Here is a 17,427-nt window from a genome sequence, read left to right on the forward strand (position 1 = left end):
GGAAACTATACAGAAAAAGTAGAGTAGTGACTTCCTGGGAGGTCCAGGTGCCCATGGTCAGGCATTCACACCCCAGGTTGTGTCCAACTCTCCAAGAGGCTATACACATCTATACTCAGATCTAATGAAAAAACAAGTCATGTGGCTAGTGACGGTTATCTTTGTAGACCCAGGCAAAACGGCAGCCTCAGCAACTGGGTAGGCTCTCAACTTGGGTAAAGGATGCTAATTTTAGGGAACAGTTACCTTTCTTCTGCATAAGGCTTTCAGGTTTCTTATAGCTTCCCAGATGCTCAGTGCTTGGGGGAAAAGAAGCTGTGGGGATCCAGAACTGGCCCCAGGCAGAACAGAGCCAATGCAAGCCATTCCTCAACCTCACGCCCTGTTAATAGGAGGCAGGCAGTGGAAAAGGTCCTGGGGTCATTTTTTTTTAACTTAGGATGTACGCTCAAAGGGTTGAGAGGGCAGATGGGAAAAAATGCAGATTTGAAGCTTCAAACCTGAATATGGACAACTGGAGCATCTCTTGTCCCTGCCCGGTTCACCTTTAGTCCCCACTGTCTTTCTTGCATGTTGCATTCAGTTCTGTCCCTCCTTCCTCTTAATCACTAAGCTCCCCACAGGTCACTCTGTAGCGTTGTAACCCAGAGCTGCAATGCCACTGCAGCCACAGTGAAAAGTCTCTAGAGATAGCATGTGAGAGATCTGTCTCCTAGGCCAACCCCCTTCCCTTCAGAGCCCAGGACACTGTCAGGAAAACTGGCCCTTTAAAAAACCAGATGTGGACCAGTGAGGTGGCTCAACGAAGGCCCCGGCTGCCAAGCCTGATGACCCACATGGAATAAGTGAACCAGCCTCCCAGAAGTTGTGGGAAGTTCACTGTGGCAAAAACTTCCAACCAAACACAAAAAGAGCGAATGACTTCCATTTACCTCTTTGAGGTAAATCCTGTGCTTTGTGTCCTAAATTGGAAAACTTGTAGCAAATAACCTGGGCTAGGCTGATCGATCAAGAGGTGATGTGCTGAGCAGGGGAGTGCATACCTTTAATCCCAACTACTCCTGAGACTGGGGCAAGAGGTGGGCAATTCAAGGAGACCCCATCTCAAAACAAAGACCCATAGCAGTACCCTTCGCTAAGGGAAATCTAGATTTCCCCAGCACACAAGCCACGGCAAATGGTTACAGGCCTTGTTACGTAGTTGCATTTACTCTGACCTAACTGTCCCTGGAAAAACCACGGGACTGCCTGGCCTTGCGCACATGGGTGTGGCACCTTGTGTAGAGGGACAACCTCGTTCCAGTTCCAGCCCTTTATTCAAAGTGAGAGCTGGAGAAAGGGGAAGTTTGGGGAATGGACACTGTACCTAGCCACTGGGCAGCAGTGCACAGTCATCCATGACCCTGCTGCCTTCACCTCCTCATGCCCCTGCCCCCAGCCACTGCAAAGTTCCTACTTTACAGAAGGCGAAACGGATGCTTAGGGTGCAAACACAGGATGCTCGTAGGAGCTTAGGGGTTGCTGCGTAGTCTGTTGGCTCCCAGTTGTGTCTGTGTAACAATCTGGGGTGGGCGGGGGGAAGCCCCAACACAAAGCAAGTAAAAGTGGGTCGCGCTTTTGAACAGCACCAAGAGAAACTGGATGGAACTTCCAGAAGTACTTGGTTTTCCGATGCAAGTTGGACAGCAGAGTTGCCCGCCTCAGGAATGGCCTGCTCATTTCGAGTACATTTCAGCATAGATTTCCTGTGGACATGGCTTACCTCCACCCCCAGCTTCTGCTCGTGTCACAGGGGCAGGAGCAGTGGAAACTATACACAGTCGAGGAATGCTGGAGCCAAATCCACAGAGACTCGCTGAAGAGCCGCCGGCCGCCCATGGAGAGCTGCAGGGAATTCATCCACAGTAATTACTTCCTGCTTGCTCAGTTGGACAGGAGAACTTCTGGGACCGTCCAGCAGTGAGGACGATTGGAGGCTGGAGTGTGGCTCGTGGGAGCTCTCCAGGGGTTATTCAAGGACCTTGAGTGAAACACGTGGATCTCTGGCCGCAGAGCCTCTAAGCACCTGATGAGACCTAGCTAAGGTCAGGTGATCCAGCCTGTACCGATTGTCTTCTGTTAGGATGACTTTCCTAATATCATGCCTGCTCTTCTCACTGTTGTCTATTAAACAACAGCAGAAAGCAGACATATGCTTCATATGGAAAGGAAATGGGGGAGAGATAAAGGGTCAGAAGGGACAACCACCCAATCAATCCATCACCCAGCTGTGGACACTGCTCAAGGATGAGGAGGTAGTCACAGATTCCCCCCAACCCCCACCCCAGACACCATGCTCCTCACCAGTTAGTTAGCTAGCTAGCTAGTCCAGACTGACTTCAACTCACTGTGTAGCCCAGGTAAGCCTTGAACTCGGAGCAATCCTCCTGCCTCTGCGTTGCATCTATTGCTATTGAAGAAACCGCCCACATTTGAATGTACCCGGAGTTGCTTGAACATGGACATCCGGTGAACACTCTGGGTCTATTTTCTAGAGCCTCACCTTTGTCACCACACAGCATGACGGCTCCCCTTCCCCAGGAGCTCCAAAGAAGTCCCCACCCTCAACCTGGCCTGAGCACCACTCTGGTTGCTCAGTAGAAGAAAATGCAAACAGCGCGCTCCAACTCCAGAAAAGCCTGCTCAGCAGAAACCCAGGGTGCTTGCTTCTGCTTTCTCCAGACTTTATTGGAGAAAATTTTCAACTAAATTGTTATCAACCATTTCTAAGGAGCCTATTTCTGCCTGACTCTATCCAGACCAAGAACTCTTCTCTTCATGATTCTTGAGGGTAGCTGGAGAGAGGGAACATCCGAAGCAAATCAGCCCTAGGGCCTTTGGGGTACCCAGCACAGAATAAGGCCTGCACCGCAGGTTAGAATAAGGAAGGAAGTGTCCTGGGGGAAGTGGGGAGCAGCTCTGAGCAATGGGCCATGGGGAGTTAAGTAGGAGGGCACTCCCTGTCGGTCCTGACTGCAGCTGGCCACGCACCCTGGTTTACAGGGTGGATACTCCCAGTGTGTTGTCCCAGGAGCCAAGCAGCTGGTCTAGACACGCAGAGCATGTCTCTGAAGCTGGCTGAGAAGTGCTGGCAACCATCCCTTCTTGACAACAGGACCTCCGGCACACACTGGGATGCCAAAGATGCCAAGTGTGCTCAGGGCGGGTACAGATAGAGGAGCTGGCAGACCTCAGCAATGTCGCTTGGACTTAACTCGTTTTCTTAGCCCGTAACCCGTACCTAGATGTTTAAGGTCTTCTCACTCACACTTGATATTTGCCCATGCCAGAGAAGTGTGTAAGGCGGACTTGAGGAATTTATTTGAAGAGAAGATTTTTTATGAGGAGGGTGTCCAAAGACCCTGCCAGAGTTTACCCCAAACCACCAAAATGGCTGTCTCTCCTCTGTCTAGGTCTTGGTGTGGGCTGACTCCTGGTCATCTCACTAACACTGTTGCCTTTGTTTCCAGCCCCAATGTATGTGCTGTGCAGAAGGTCATGGGCACCAACAAGAAATACTTCACCAACTGTAAGCAGTGGTACCAGAGGAAGATCTGTGGCAAGTCTACGTGAGTATCTATAGCCACGAAAGACCTCCATCCACCAAGGAGGTCACACTGTGTGTGTGTGTGTGTGTATGTGTGTGTGTGTGTGTATGTGTGTGTGTGTGTATGTGTGTTTGTGCATGTGTGTATATCAGCTGCCAAAGAGCCCACACTGTGCGTGCATGCATATGTGTGTGTGCGTGAGTCAGCTGCCAAGGAGGCCATACTGTGTGTGTGAAAGGGAGCTCTCAAGGAGGTTACACTGTGTGTGTATGTGTGTGTGTGTGAGCCACCTGCCAAGGAGGCCATACCTTGTGTGTGAAAGAGAGCTACCAAGGAAGTCACACATTCGTGTATGCGTGTGTGTGTGTGTGTGTGTGTGTGTGTGTGTGTGTGTGTGTGTGTGTATGTATGTATGTAAATCAGCCAAAGGTGCCCTGTGCTGGCCAGCTCCAGAAAAGGCCAGACTGAGATGAGAAGACACATGGACAGATGTGTCAGGGAATATGTGTGGGGTGTGGCATTTTGAGAAGCTGTTTGACTTTGTTTTAGAGTTTAGGGCTGCTGACAAGGCTTGGTCACGTTGGCTAAGGCAGTTTGGGAGTTGAAGGAAGGGTGGTAGGTTGAATGTGCCTGTGTGCCTGGCATGTGTGCATGTGTGTTTCTCTCACTAAATGATAGAACTGTTCAGAGGGGCATGCTGGGAATGAAAGGTCCCAAAGGTCACCCTTGCCCAGCAAGCCAAAGTAAACACTTCAGAAAGCCTGGGTGCCTAGGGATTTGCACACCAGGGAGCGACATAACAAAGTAAGACGCAGGCCCAGGCTCCAGCTCAGACCCTGGCTCTGCCACTTACTTGGGGATGGTTCATCTTTTTGTATCCTCAGTTGCTTTGTGTGCAAAATGGGCACCGCAGGAGGACCTACCTGCTATCCCAGTGGGGGGTGAATTGAGTAATATTCATCAGAGGACTACGGTGCCTGTGCATTCTAACTACAACCTCAGAATGTCACATGTAGACCACACATACAAGAGGGTGGTCACACCCACAGAGCCTGGTGGTCACAGTAGGCCTTGTGGGGTACCTCTCTTGGTGGAGGGAGGTGGCCTCTGCCCTCACTGCCTGGCTCCCTGGTGGAAGCAGTTGAATGCACGTTCTAACTGAACTCTGGGAAACCTTATCTGCTTTGGCGCGAGAGTCGACAGATCTCAGAGCTACAGACGGGAAACGGTGCCAGGCGAGACCCCCCTGAGCCACTTGTGGAGGGCCTGGCCTTCCTCTGTTCTGCAGAATGGGAAGATTTCTCTGAACGTATCCCATCGTGGGAGATTTTTAAAGTTGTGTTTCTCATGCTTTCAAGCAAGTCTCCCACTAAGAGGAGGAAAACGCTCACACCCATGGAAATGAACATACAGTGTGTGGCTCGGATTATTAGATAGTTATTGATCCTGGTCTCCAGGACAGGAGTAAGGCCCAGAGCTCTCTGGGAGTCTCTGCACAGTCATGTCAGGGGCTCCCACCTATTGGACAGCCCAGCCTCCAAGAGTTGTGTGAGCTGGCACACCTCCCAGGTCAAGTGAACAGATGCTCGGCGGAAAATTTTGCTGTTTAGAACAACAACAACAATAACAAAAAAGAGAGATTATGCAAATTCTATATAGAACATTCTTGCTGGGCACTGAGTTTTAAAAACCAACACCTCCCAGTTACTGATGGATATACTCACAGGCATACATAATCTACTCCAACATGAATTGCTTAATTAAACACGAAGCCAGGTCAGGCCCCATGTAATTGTTTCTTGGAAGATGCCCAGTGTGCCGGTGCCAAGCAGCAGAGCTTCATGTCAGAGCCTCAGGTTTTACAGAGCTCCTGTGAGCAAGCTGACCACGGGGTAGCAGTTGCTGTCCTGTTTCAGATGGGCCCATGTCATAGCATTTGACAGAGGAACTCTGTGGCGACTTGATGGCATTTCTCGAGTGTTCCCAGACACAAGGTGTTGACAGTGAGTTGTGTTGTCTTATTGACTTCTCCTACCTGCATCTCTTCTCTGTGTGCCAGGTTGAGGCATATGCCCCAGGTGTGTGTGGACAGAGACTAGCTGATTAAGTCCTCTCCTCTAACCTGAATTTGGTCTTGGGAGCACAGTGAGGTAACGGAACCGCCCTCGAATCCCACTGAGTGTGTGTGTGTTGATGGGGTGGGGGAGGGACCACCAGCTCCAGGAAGAGGAGGTCGTGGGTGGGAGAATGCTGCTTGTAGTGGGGTTAATCAAGGTTAAGGCCATCCAGACTTTGACCTAGCTCACAAAGCCAAGAGGAAAAGATACTCGCATCCAACTCGTGAATGCAGCGGCTGCTTTGGCAATCCAAAAAAAAAAAAAAAAAGAGGAAGTGAGCAGAAGAAGAAAACACAAGCCAATAAAAAATACTTTATGATCCCCGATGGAACATCCTGTGCGGCCTTGGCCTTGGAAAGGTGGAGCTGACTTGGAAGGGACCCAGGGGACAAAGAGGGGAAGAGAGAGATGGAGCTCATCTTTGTTGTCTTCAAGGACTAAGTAAGAGCTCCACAGAACAGCGGTGTGCATAGGGGAGAGGTCTCCGAGGGAGCCGCCTTCTGACCGTAATTAAGTGCTAGGTAGGGGCTGTACTGGCTGGAATTAATGTTATCCCACTGGGTCCCTAGAGGCGCCTTGTTAGATGAAGACCGAGGCTAGACGTGTGGTGACTGGAGCAGGGGACCGTCTTGACAAGCCAGTGTGGGCACTGGCATTTTCTCAGGGAGATGTCAGGGAAGCTGCGTCAGAGGCATGCGCCGGGATGAGAGCAGGTGGGTCCTCAGGGGGCCTGAGACCACAAGGAGATTTTGATCCTGAAAATAGGTGATGACCGCCAAGCATGGAGGTGAAGATCATGCCATGTGAAGTCACCAGAGAGATGGGAACAGACCTGTGCCACACTCAGCATAGTCCTTAGCAGTGAGGCCACTGGGTCTTCCAACAGTAGCTGTCTGAGTTTCCAGGGAGAGAGGAGTCTGGGACTATGGTGCCATGTCCAAGCTCCAAACTGAGTCATGCTGACTTATTGCAGGACATGGTTGCCAGAGGACGCCTGGTTGGTGGCTTGCAAATATGGTTGACAGAGGAGCCCTGATGGATGATGGATTCTATGACATAGAAGTCATTTCAGTTTTCACTTCAGAGCTGTAGAGCACCCGGCAACACAATAGCTAATCAGACAAAGAGACTTGTGGGTGACAGGCAGCAGCCCACGCTGTGATTTCAGGCCCTGGTTTGGTAGGGAACCATAAAGTTTTATGTGTGGCTTAAGAGAGAAGCCCAACTGCTTCTCTGCAGGCCTCTTAGGTGGGGATGGGGGTAGGCTCCACAGAACAGCAGTTTGGAGGGAGGAGGAGGTCCATTCAGCATCCATGTTGAAGCTGACATTACTGAGGTGTCACAGCCATGGCTGGAGCTACAGCATCCTGACGGTGGTACAGAAGGGCCAGTGTGGAAGCTAGCACATGGGCATGATAGCAGTCCATCCCAGCCTCTTCACACTGTTCCCCTGGCAACGTGACTCACAGGCGAGAAGCCATTTTCTTGGGCTGAGATGAACTGGCGAGACACTCCTGTTTCTCCAGCTGCTGGTAATGCTTTGCTCCCCCCACCCCCCGGCTACATAGCAGGAGTTCCTTAGTGCTGTTGTGTTTTATAAAAAAGAAAAAAAGAGGAAGGGATCTGATTGGTGGAGTGAGGTATGGTGCGTGGGGGGGGGGATGTCTCTGTGGGCCCACGCTGAGGCATCCCTTTCCCCGAGGGACCAGCCACACAATGGTATAGCATAGAACAGCGTTTACTTAGGGCATGGGGAAGGGGCTTAAGGGGGTAATAGAGACAGAGAAAGGCAGAGAGAGAGAGAAAGAGAGAGAAAAAGAGAGAGAGAGAAAAAGAGAGAGAGAGAAAAAGAGAGAGAGAGAGAGAGAGAGAGAGAGAGAGAGAGAGAGAGAGAGAGAACTAGAGGCTGGCCATGAACACACGGAGAGAGAAGGGACAGAAAAGGAAGAGGATAAGAGAGTAAGAGAGCAAGAGAGTGAAGAGGGGGTTAGCAGCCCTTTTATACTAAGTCAGCCATACCTGGCTGTTGCCAGGTAATAGTGGGACAGAGCCTGGAAGAAATGCTGGGGCATGGTGGTACTGTCCCATCAGCTTGAAGGTCTACTTCTTGTAGATGTCATTCTGGTACAAAGATGCATGCCACCCTTTCCTCCTTCCCATGAATCCCTTCACCTTGGTCCCAGAAGAGGGTGTCTTCTGTCTGTGCTGTCCCCAGACGACACATGAACGTATGGCCTGCCTCCCTCCAGAACCTACTCTTAAGATAATGGAGACTGAGCACACATCAAACTCTGAGTCAGTGCTTTCTAAAAATTCTAGCTCTAGACCATTCTGTAAACTAGGAGCTTGCTTGGCTGGTGGGGAACTTTGTTCTGTTGAGAACATTCGTGGGCCCGTGTGCTGTGTGGGGTAATGATCCCCCAAGGGTGCCCATATCTTAGTCTGAAACCTGTGGACCCATTCCCTTACATCACAGAAGTGACTGAGGTGTCAACCGGAGGTGAATCTGATGGCACCCTAAGGGTCCTTGTAAAAGGGGCCACAGTAGAGTTAGAGCCAGAGAGAAGGAGACGCGCTGCTCGAATCCAAAGCTATCCTGAAGCCACCACAGGCTGAGGAATACAGCGGTCTCCAGGCGCTGAAGGCGGGGAAGGGATTATCCTCACAGCTTCTAAAAGGACATTAGGCCCACGAGGCAGATTTCTGACTCTAACTTTCAGAATTGTAACATAATAAATTTACAATATTTTAAGCCACCGAGTTTGCCGCAATTTGTCACAGCAAGCCACCAGAAACTAATAACAGCCCTGGCTGCTGCGTTCCCAGCGATCGTGACTGGATTCGCTAGGTGGTCTCATGTAGAGTTTTGCTTTTGATGAAGTTATGTTTGTTAGATTAGATTATAACTGAACTTCCATTTCCACATTCTTGTGGGGTGTGGGAAAGGGGTTATTTTCGTCTGTTTATTTTAGAGGTTCCAAACGGAGTGCTTAGAATATATACATGCCACACTGAAGTGCTTCCTGTCTGTGTGCCCATTCAGTCTCCGTAGTCATTCTTTGAGCAAGTGGTGTGGGCTTTAAAGCCATTTGCAGATGGCAACACTGAGGCTCCAGAAGCCTGCACATCCTACCAAGAGCCAGCCATTGAGAAAAGGAGAGGTCTGGTCACCCTGTGCTCTCCCCAGGAGAATCAAGCCTGGCAGCCAGGGCCAACAATGCCAGATACCCAAGGGAGCAAGCCACCATCTAGGTGGACTGTCCCAGGTCTCCTTTCAGCCCAGATCTGTAGCCAGGGCCCTAGAAAGAAATCATCTTGGAATCAGAGATGCCCTTGGGGGCCAGAGTCACCTCCTGGTGGCTTACTCCAAGTCTGATGATCATTGCCAAGATTGTGTAAGGCTACGCACCCGAAACTCTCATCAGACAATGGGCACAGGATCCGGGGGATGTGGCCAGCACGCAGCAGCCACCAAAGTACACTTCCATCCACAAGGAAACTGCCATAAGCCCGTGTGCCGACATCACCTCGTGCCTCACTAGCCTCGGGGACAAAGGACTTTACTGGCATAGTTGGTTAGATGGCTGATTTTCTACTGAAGACTTCAAGAACCAGCTCAACCTCTGCCCAAGGAAAGGCACGCAGACAATGAGCCACTCGAAGCTGGGGCATGCCAATGTCTACATGCTGTGAGTATGCGGCTCACCTCAGGCAGCATGACACGAGAGTCCCCTATCTCAGGTGGCTAAGCTCAGTTCCCCACTCCTTACTCCACCTCCTCCCAGTCTTGTTAGCCTCCTGCCCTCAGCCAGCCAGGGGCTGTGCGTTTGGGAGAGTTAATGTTTTAAGTTTATGTTAACTTAGTGGAAAATAAATTTGGGGAGACGTCCGTGAGGTTTCTCCCTGTCCAATCCGAGTGAAAACATCCAGTAGATGTCAGGAAGAGCATCCCGGCATCCCCACACATTGTCTTTTTACATCCCGTCTGTAAATCAGGCACCTTCCCTCATTGCAGGGAACAAGGTAATTGGTAATTCGCTCCTTTGGAGTGTGTGTGTTTTCCGGCCTGAGGTTTTTACATCCTGCACTGTGTGTGGCCAAGCCAAAGCTGGGAGCCTTTCATCAGAATATAGCTCATGAGACAAGATGCAGAAACCAGGGCATCTGGAAACTGCTGGCATGCAAGGAGAGGCACCTATAGATTCTATTCTTCTCTGCTGGGTCCTAAAGAGGTAGCATTCGACTATGTTCTGTGCTTACAAAGCCTGTATGTTCTCCAGGAAGAGCCTATGTAGAGTGGAGCACAGCATAGGAAGGATAGGAGAGCCCACCGTGAAGGCCAGCCATCTTAAAAAGTCCTCATCAACATTGCCTCTAGAAGCTGCTTTTTCTGTCTGCAATCTTCAACTGTCCTCTGCTACCTTGGACTGGAGCAGGCTGGTTCTGAGAAGGGCTTACACTGTCTAGCTAGGAGCTAGGAGCTCTGCCAGTCACGAGCCTTCTCAGCGGATGTCCTCAAGTGGAAGGTGTGGCCTATAGCTGTACTCCTAGAGAGGTACCTGGAAGGAGAGGTCTCCAGAGCAAGAGGATTCAAAAAGGCTTTCCCGCAAAGAGCTGTGCTTGGTCACTTACAAAAAGCCTTTGGCTGGGGAAGGTTTACAGCCCTAGAGGCTGAAGTCTCCTGTGAGGGAGGGTGGTATAGAAGCCATGCACCCATGCACCACTGAGGATACCGTCAAGCCCCCGTGAGGGCCAGGTGCAGGGAGCCCACCACAAACTCATTGCCTTGAGCATGCAAGAGACAACACCACATCTGTCTGCTTCCTCCAGATGTGTGCAGGATGAAGAGCAGTGGTCAAAGGACTATCCTTGATGAGATTGGGAGAGAGCCTTCGGGATGCCCTACCTGTGTAGGCTCTCAAGGACCCCTTGGCCCATCGGACCCCAACAGCTGGCTGGCTGACTCCATGCTAAGCTGCCTTGTCCTCCTGAGTCTGTTCTGATTCTTCCACCCAGCTTCCAGTTCTCCACATGCCCAGCTCTGTCCTTCTGCACATACATACATACATACACATGTGAACATGTATACACACAGGTACACGTGTGTCCACGCATGTACACAGTGCACACATGCACACATACACTGTGGGGAGTTTGTTTTCTTTCATCGTCACTGAAATCCCAGTGAGGCCACCTAAGCTGCTCCATTGTCCTTTAGTTTGGAGGGAAACGGAACTCAGAAATTAATATTTGCAGGGGCAAAGTCTTTGGGGAGTGTAGCTGGGAACTCCAAGCTACGGAAACATGAAGCAGCCATGTGCATAAACTTATTGGACAGGACAGGACAGTTCCCCCAAATGCTTCTCTAACGCCATGGGACTCCAGTCCGGCACTTTGGGAAAGGGACAAAGTTGGTGTGAAGGTTTTGCCTCATTCCACATCCCCAACTCCAGCTGTAGACCCTGCTGTCATTTTTACATTTAGTTATTTATTTACTTATTTATTGTGTGTGCACGTGCAAGTGTATATGTGTGTGCACACGAGTGCTTGCACGTGTATAGGCAAGTACCCATGCAGAGATCAGAGGACAGCCCATGGGCATCTGTTCTCTCTTCCATATATGCCGTGAGGAACTCAGGTCATCAGGTTTGACAGCAGGTGCCTGCTGAGCCATCTTGCCAACCAGGCTCGGTATTTAAGAGAAATCCTGGAATCCCGTGCATGTGTGTATGGGGTGGCGGTGGGAGGTTGGTCCCAGTGCTATAGGCTTCAGGCTTGGGGAACTCCCTAGGCTTGGCTAGGATGGCAGTCGGCAGTCTCTGCTTTCCTTTGGGCATGTTCTTTGCCCTTCGATTCTCCCCCAGCTTACTGGAATGATTACATTGAGGCTGAAGGAGCATCACAGACAAGCTCGTTTACTAGTGCTTTCCTCTGTGGGCTAAAAAACGAAGACCACAGAGAGAAGTGGGTTCCCCAAGGTACCCCAGTAGCCACCGAGGGATCCCAAGTTGAGCCTCCTCAGACGGCTGGCACCTCCTAATCACTTTGCCTCATCGAGTTCCTCAGCAGCATTTAAGACACGCTTAAGCGTCACCTCACTGCCTTGTGGGTTGGTCAGTGTCAGCTCAGACCAACCTGTCACAGCCTCCTTAGTGCTTTCAGTACTGGGATTCAAGGTAAGGGACAGACAGGAGGTACGCTGCAGACGAGGAATCTGGAAGGTGGAGGGAGCCCAGCACAGAAGAGTAGATAGCTTGTTGTTTGCCCATCTTGGGTGGTGGAGGGGTGGGGGCATGTTTAGCCATATGACACTTGCACTTCCCTGGTGGTCCGAGAACCTGAGGCATCCCCTAGGTGCCAGACGAGTCAGGCTTCGTCTTCGCTTAACTTTTTCCTGAACCGATTCCAAATGAATTCACAAGACCCAGACGCGGGTCCTGTACCGCCAGCAGCTTCCTCAGCACACACCCCCTACCCCAGAGCCACATTTCTTCCCCGGCTGCCTGCCTCTTTTCTGATGATGTCATCCCTGCTGCAAGAACAAGACCACAAGTCTCTTGTGTGAGAAAGAAAGGGGGGGGAGACCAACCAGGTTGTTTGCATTTGGCTCCAGGCCTTGGGGGAGGGCCGGGATGGGGAGGCAGCAGAGGACCAACCATATGCACCTGGGGCAGTCTTCAGCACGGGTTCTAGGCTCCTTTTGCTGCAATGTTATCTGAAACTCCTGACTTTGAGGCTTCCACAGTGTCGCATGCTGACTTTGTGATGTCCAGACGGTGTCCCATGATGAGCTCCTTGGAAGAAGGAGAGCAGACAATCTTTCATTTTCTCAACAAATGGTTTTTAAAGCGCCCTGTACATCTTTTGTTCATCCAAATGCAGAGAATCTTGCAGATTGGTGGCATTGGCTGTAATCCGCCGCCCCCAAAAGGACAATGGGGAGGTTGAAGATGAGGGAGGATGGGGAGTAGTTTGCAAATAACCACTAAGATAAATTAAGTTTGAAACCATAAGCGTGTTTTAAATAAGTTTTTAAATGTGAATAAATAGCAAAACAGTTGTCTCCATTAAGAGGTACTCAGTTTCCATTGGAAATCTGATTTGTAAAAACCGAAAGAACACAATGACCAGCTGTACTCTGACTTTTGGGTTATTAAATCAAATACTGAAGTAGCAGGGGAGAGACAGAGAGGCTCCACCCTGCACAGGAGCATTTTACCCAGTGAAGGCGTGGAGCCACGGGGCTGAGGTAAAAGCAGAAGCTCAGAGCTAGAAGCAACACAGGACTCTCTAGCTTTCCTAGTTCCTTTCCTGCAACACCATCCACCGGGTTTCCTGCACATAGATGTTGGAGATTGGGTGCTGGGGAGATAGTTTCTGATTGTGCTATTGAGGAAACCTCTGCCTGGTTTCCCAGTTGGTTGGTTGGTTGGTGGTGTTGGCAACCATCAAGAAACCTTCTGCGAGGCTGGGGAATGAGAAGCTCTTGAGCACTGGTCAGTACAGTCATGATGGAGCACATGCTTCCTGGAGAACTTTCTGTCCTCCTGGTGGTGTTTCTGCCTGGTGGTGAGCATTGGAAAGGATGCTGCCTGACATCCTTATGTCTCTCTTTACAGAGTCATCAGCTATGAATGCTGTCCTGGATATGAAAAGGTCCCAGGAGAGAAAGGCTGCCCAGCAGGTGAGTGAGCCCGGTGCTGCCTGTGAGTGGGTGGGATAGAAGAGCAAGAAGAGAAGAAGAAAAAGAAGAAGAAGAAGGAGGAGGAGGAAGAGGAGGAGGAGGAGGAGGAGGAGGAGGAGGAGAAGGAGGGGAGGAGGAGGGAAGAGGGGGGAGGAGGAAGAAAGGAGAGGGAAGAAGAAGGAGGAGGAGGAGGAGAAGGAGGAGGAAGAGGAGGAGGAGGAGGGAAGAGGGAGGAGGAGGAAGAAAGGAGAGGGAAGAAGAAGAAGAAGAAGAAGAAGAAGAAGAAGAAGAAGAAGAAGAAGAAGAAGAAGAAGAAGAGGAGGAGGAGGAGGAGGAGGAGGAGGAGGAGAAGGAGAAGGAGGAGAAGGAGAAGGAGGAGAAGAGAAGGGGGAAGAGGGAAGAGGGAAGAGGGAGGAGGAGGAAGAAAGGGCAGGGGAGGGAAGAAGAAGAAGGAGGAAGAGGAGGAAGAGGAGGAGGAGGAGGAGGAGGAGGAAGAAAGTGCCATGTAAAAGGGAATAGAGTCTCAGCCTGATGGGAGCATGAGGTGGCGCTATCCTTCCCATGCACTCAATCACTGGAGCCACAAGGTGGTAGAGAATGGAAGATGAAAGAGTCCCTCTCCTGTGTTACCTGTGACTCTCATTCAACGGGTAGAAAAGTCCACGCCAGTCTGCCAGGCCTCTTCCCAGTGGCTGCAGACTCTCTGGCCTTGTCATCAGTTCTGGAGGTGATGCTCAGAACATCTAACCAGGCTAGCCTATTAGCCCTGCTGGGGCTCAGACAGAATAACATGGTCTCTGGCCTCTGGAGTACAGCCCAAGGAACAGGCAGCAGGCTAGACAGGCTTATCCACAGGTAACAAAGGGCCTACACGTGGCCACACTGCATCAAAGATGGCGTCATGCCTGTGAATTTTACCAGCGCCTTCAGTGCTGCATACAGTTAAGCAGGCTTCGTGTTTTATTTTAGCTTTGACATTCAAGGTAGTCTTAAGATTCAGATACGGACAGAAATTTAAATGGCCACGCAATTCGATTTAGTGTCGAGATTATGACGAGGTGGTTATCATTGCCAGGGCTGTGGCCAACCCAGGCAGAAGGGCAGATAAAGAAATAAAAATGGAGTAGGATGTTGGCCTAGATTGGGGACTTAACTCTGAGGTGACAGTTTAGGGTTAAATATGAATGTTAGTCTGTGTATGGTGGCACATATCCGTAATCCCAGCTCTCAGGGAGCTGAGTCAGGAGGATTGCCAGGAGTTGAAGGCCAGCCTGGTGAGACTGTCTTAGAAAGCCCTTCTGGTTGCCATCTAAGAGGTCCGATCTTGAAAAATACACAAAGACCTGGAAGACTCACGGCTCTTTCTTTCTTTCTTTTTTTTTTTTTCTTTTTTTCTTTTTTCTTTTTTTTTTTGGTTTTTGGAGACAGGGTTTCTTTGTGTAGCTCTGGCTGTCCTGGAACTCACTCTGTAGACCAGGCTGGCCTCGAACTCAGAAATGCGCCTGCCTCTGCCTCCCAAGTGCTGGGATTAACTGCCCGGTACAGCTCTTTCTTTCTAGCAAAGCTGTTGGGAATCTTTACAAGGGTTTGTAACTGCCCACCCGTTCCCACCCACTTCATCTCAATGCGCAGGAGCAAAAAGCTCTCCTCTTCTGTGCTTAAGGCGATTAGACTGCTCCTCCACACAGGAGGGCATTTGACTCCTGCGGTTCCAAGACGCGTGTGAATTTTCAGCACGTCCATCCTTCCACAGATGTCTGGGTTGCCACCCACTTCCCCCTCCCTTTCTCTGCAGTTGTGCCCGCTGTCATTCCTGAGAAAGAATCGAGGGCAGGCAGGCATGTGTCCGGGATGGAGTCACACCTGTCCCTCTGTCCTCTTCCTGTGCCTCTGCAGCTCTTCCACTCTCGAATCTGTACGAGACCATGGGAGTGGTGGGATCGACCACCACACAACTGTATACAGACCGCACAGAGAAGTTGAGGCCTGAGATGGAGGGACCTGGCAGCTTCACCATCTTTGCTCCTAGCAATGAGGCCTGGGCTTCCTTGCCTGCGGTGAGGGGAGCCTTGTACCTGCGGGATTGCCGGGAACTGTCTTTCTCCTGAGGCTTGCACAGGCAGTGGGATCCTGTAGTGACCTGCTGTGTTAGCCATTCTTTCCCTCAACGTGCACCCCTCCCTAGGGAAAGTGAGAGCAGGCTTCCCAGGTGCCTTCCGGTGCTCCCAGTCTCCCAGAGATGCTCACTAGGGGAAGACTCCTCCATAGAAGAGGGATGAGGGATCTAGGTCGGCTTGGGGCAGGGGTCTCTCCCTTGAGCATGGGGCCGCTGCCTCTTAACTGTTACGTTCTTTCTAGGAAGTGCTGGACTCCCTGGTGAGCAACGTCAACATTGAACTGCTCAATGCCCTCCGCTACCACATGGTGGACAGGCGGGTCCTGACCGACGAGCTCAAGCATGGCATGGCCCTCACTTCCATGTACCAGAATTCCAACATCCAGATCCATCACTATCCCAATGGGGTAGGGGCATCCCCACTTACCCAGTACTGTCCTCTGTCCACAGTGAGCACAACTCTGGCCCATCAGAGGTATTGCTTTCTAGGGTTCTGTCCTGTGACTTGATACACTATAGGCAAGCCCTTGCCTCCTGGGTGTTCTCCACAGAAATTCTGCTCCTAGCTGTGGGCCTGCCATTCTCTCTCCTGGAAACCTCTTGTCTTACCACTCAACCTTGCTTCTTCTCTGGCAGATTGTGACTGTTAACTGTGCCCGGCTGCTGAAGGCTGACCACCATGCAACCAACGGTGTGGTCCATCTCATTGATAAGGTCATCTCTACTGTTACCAACAACATCCAGCAGATCATTGAGATCGAGGACACCTTTGAGACACTTCGGGTAAGGGACTATTTGTAATAGAGGCCCAGGTTGTGGACACATGGCCTCCCGGAAGGCACCTGGCAGGATGTCTTCTGCAGGAGGACATGAAGATGTCCCAGGTGTGGTTCTGGGGAGAAGACAGTAAAGAACACCAGGCTGGGCAGACCTTGAGAAATGCCCCTGTTGTAAAACTTTCCTTTCTTTGGCTCTTCTGGACAACCCATCAGTGTCACAGTAGAGACAGAGTCCTCTGAGCCTTGGGGCTGAACTTTGATGTCCAGCAGTATGAGAACCTCTTTTCTGATGTTCCTGCCCACACAGAACACTATAACCCTGACTTGTGAGCCAGTAGGGTGCTTCTAAGACCTCAGGTCCCAGTCTGGGACCTCATACCCATGTTTCCTTGGAACACAGACCTAGCAGAGAAGCTGCCTATGTAGACTTAGGAGTGTAGGCTCTGACTCTAGAGCTGGAATGATGACTGTCCTCGGACCAAAGGCATATGTTCAAAGTGGTTCCTGTTGGCACCAGTCACACAGGAGGAAGTAGGTACAGGCTGCCATGTCAGGGTTTTGTCTGATTCAAGAACTTCCTAACCGCAAAGTACACCAGCGGAAGTGAGCAGCCCCGCCCTGGAGATCTCCAGCACAGAGACCAACACTCTGGGATGGGCACAGAGGGGCTGTGCTGTTGGGAGAGTCTCTTAGCTGGCTCAGGGTCCCCCAGGGAGTCTGGCTTTTGAGGTGCTTTTCCCTGCCTTTCTCTGGGTCTGCAAGGGAATGTTTCCCCAAAGCTGACAGCACAAACTTTCATTTTCAACACAGAGTCCTATTGAGGAGCTTCCCCTTACAGTTGAAAATGATAGGAAAAAAATTTCCTCTTTTGTATTCTGCTTTGGCCCTCCCTAATACCCATTTTTCCCCCTTCCAACACATGCTTCTTAAACCCCACCACTCCCCAAATCTAGGTGCCAGGGTTCAGAGTGAACAAAGTGGCTACCATTCTTCGGAGACAGATGAGACTTGTGCAAGGCAGGACAGCAAGATGAGCTTGGGGAGTGAGAAAATGAATGGTGGCCAATGCAGCTCACGAGCAATGGCCAGTGTAGCCCAGGAGGGATGACCAGTGCAGCCCAGGAGCAATGGCCAGTGTAGCTCA

General features: G+C 50.9%; 1 protein-coding gene across 1 annotated transcript in view; it reads left to right on the forward strand.

The window, feature by feature from the left end:
* The window catches only part of Tgfbi (transforming growth factor beta induced), a 32,956-nt gene that overhangs the window by 1,343 nt on the left and 14,186 nt on the right, over positions 1 to 17,427 (forward strand). Inside the window, exons 3-7 of the mRNA XM_031358633.1 lie at positions 3,510 to 3,608; positions 13,324 to 13,388; positions 15,285 to 15,445; positions 15,747 to 15,911; positions 16,141 to 16,287. Coding sequence (XP_031214493.1) covers positions 3,510 to 3,608; positions 13,324 to 13,388; positions 15,285 to 15,445; positions 15,747 to 15,911; positions 16,141 to 16,287 — 637 coding nt within the window. The remainder of the gene's footprint in view (positions 1 to 3,509; positions 3,609 to 13,323; positions 13,389 to 15,284; positions 15,446 to 15,746; positions 15,912 to 16,140; positions 16,288 to 17,427) is intronic.

The sequence above is a fragment of the Mastomys coucha genome, unplaced genomic scaffold (assembly GCF_008632895.1).
Source record: "Mastomys coucha isolate ucsf_1 unplaced genomic scaffold, UCSF_Mcou_1 pScaffold7, whole genome shotgun sequence".
In the NCBI taxonomy this organism is placed as follows: Eukaryota; Metazoa; Chordata; class Mammalia; order Rodentia; family Muridae; genus Mastomys; species Mastomys coucha.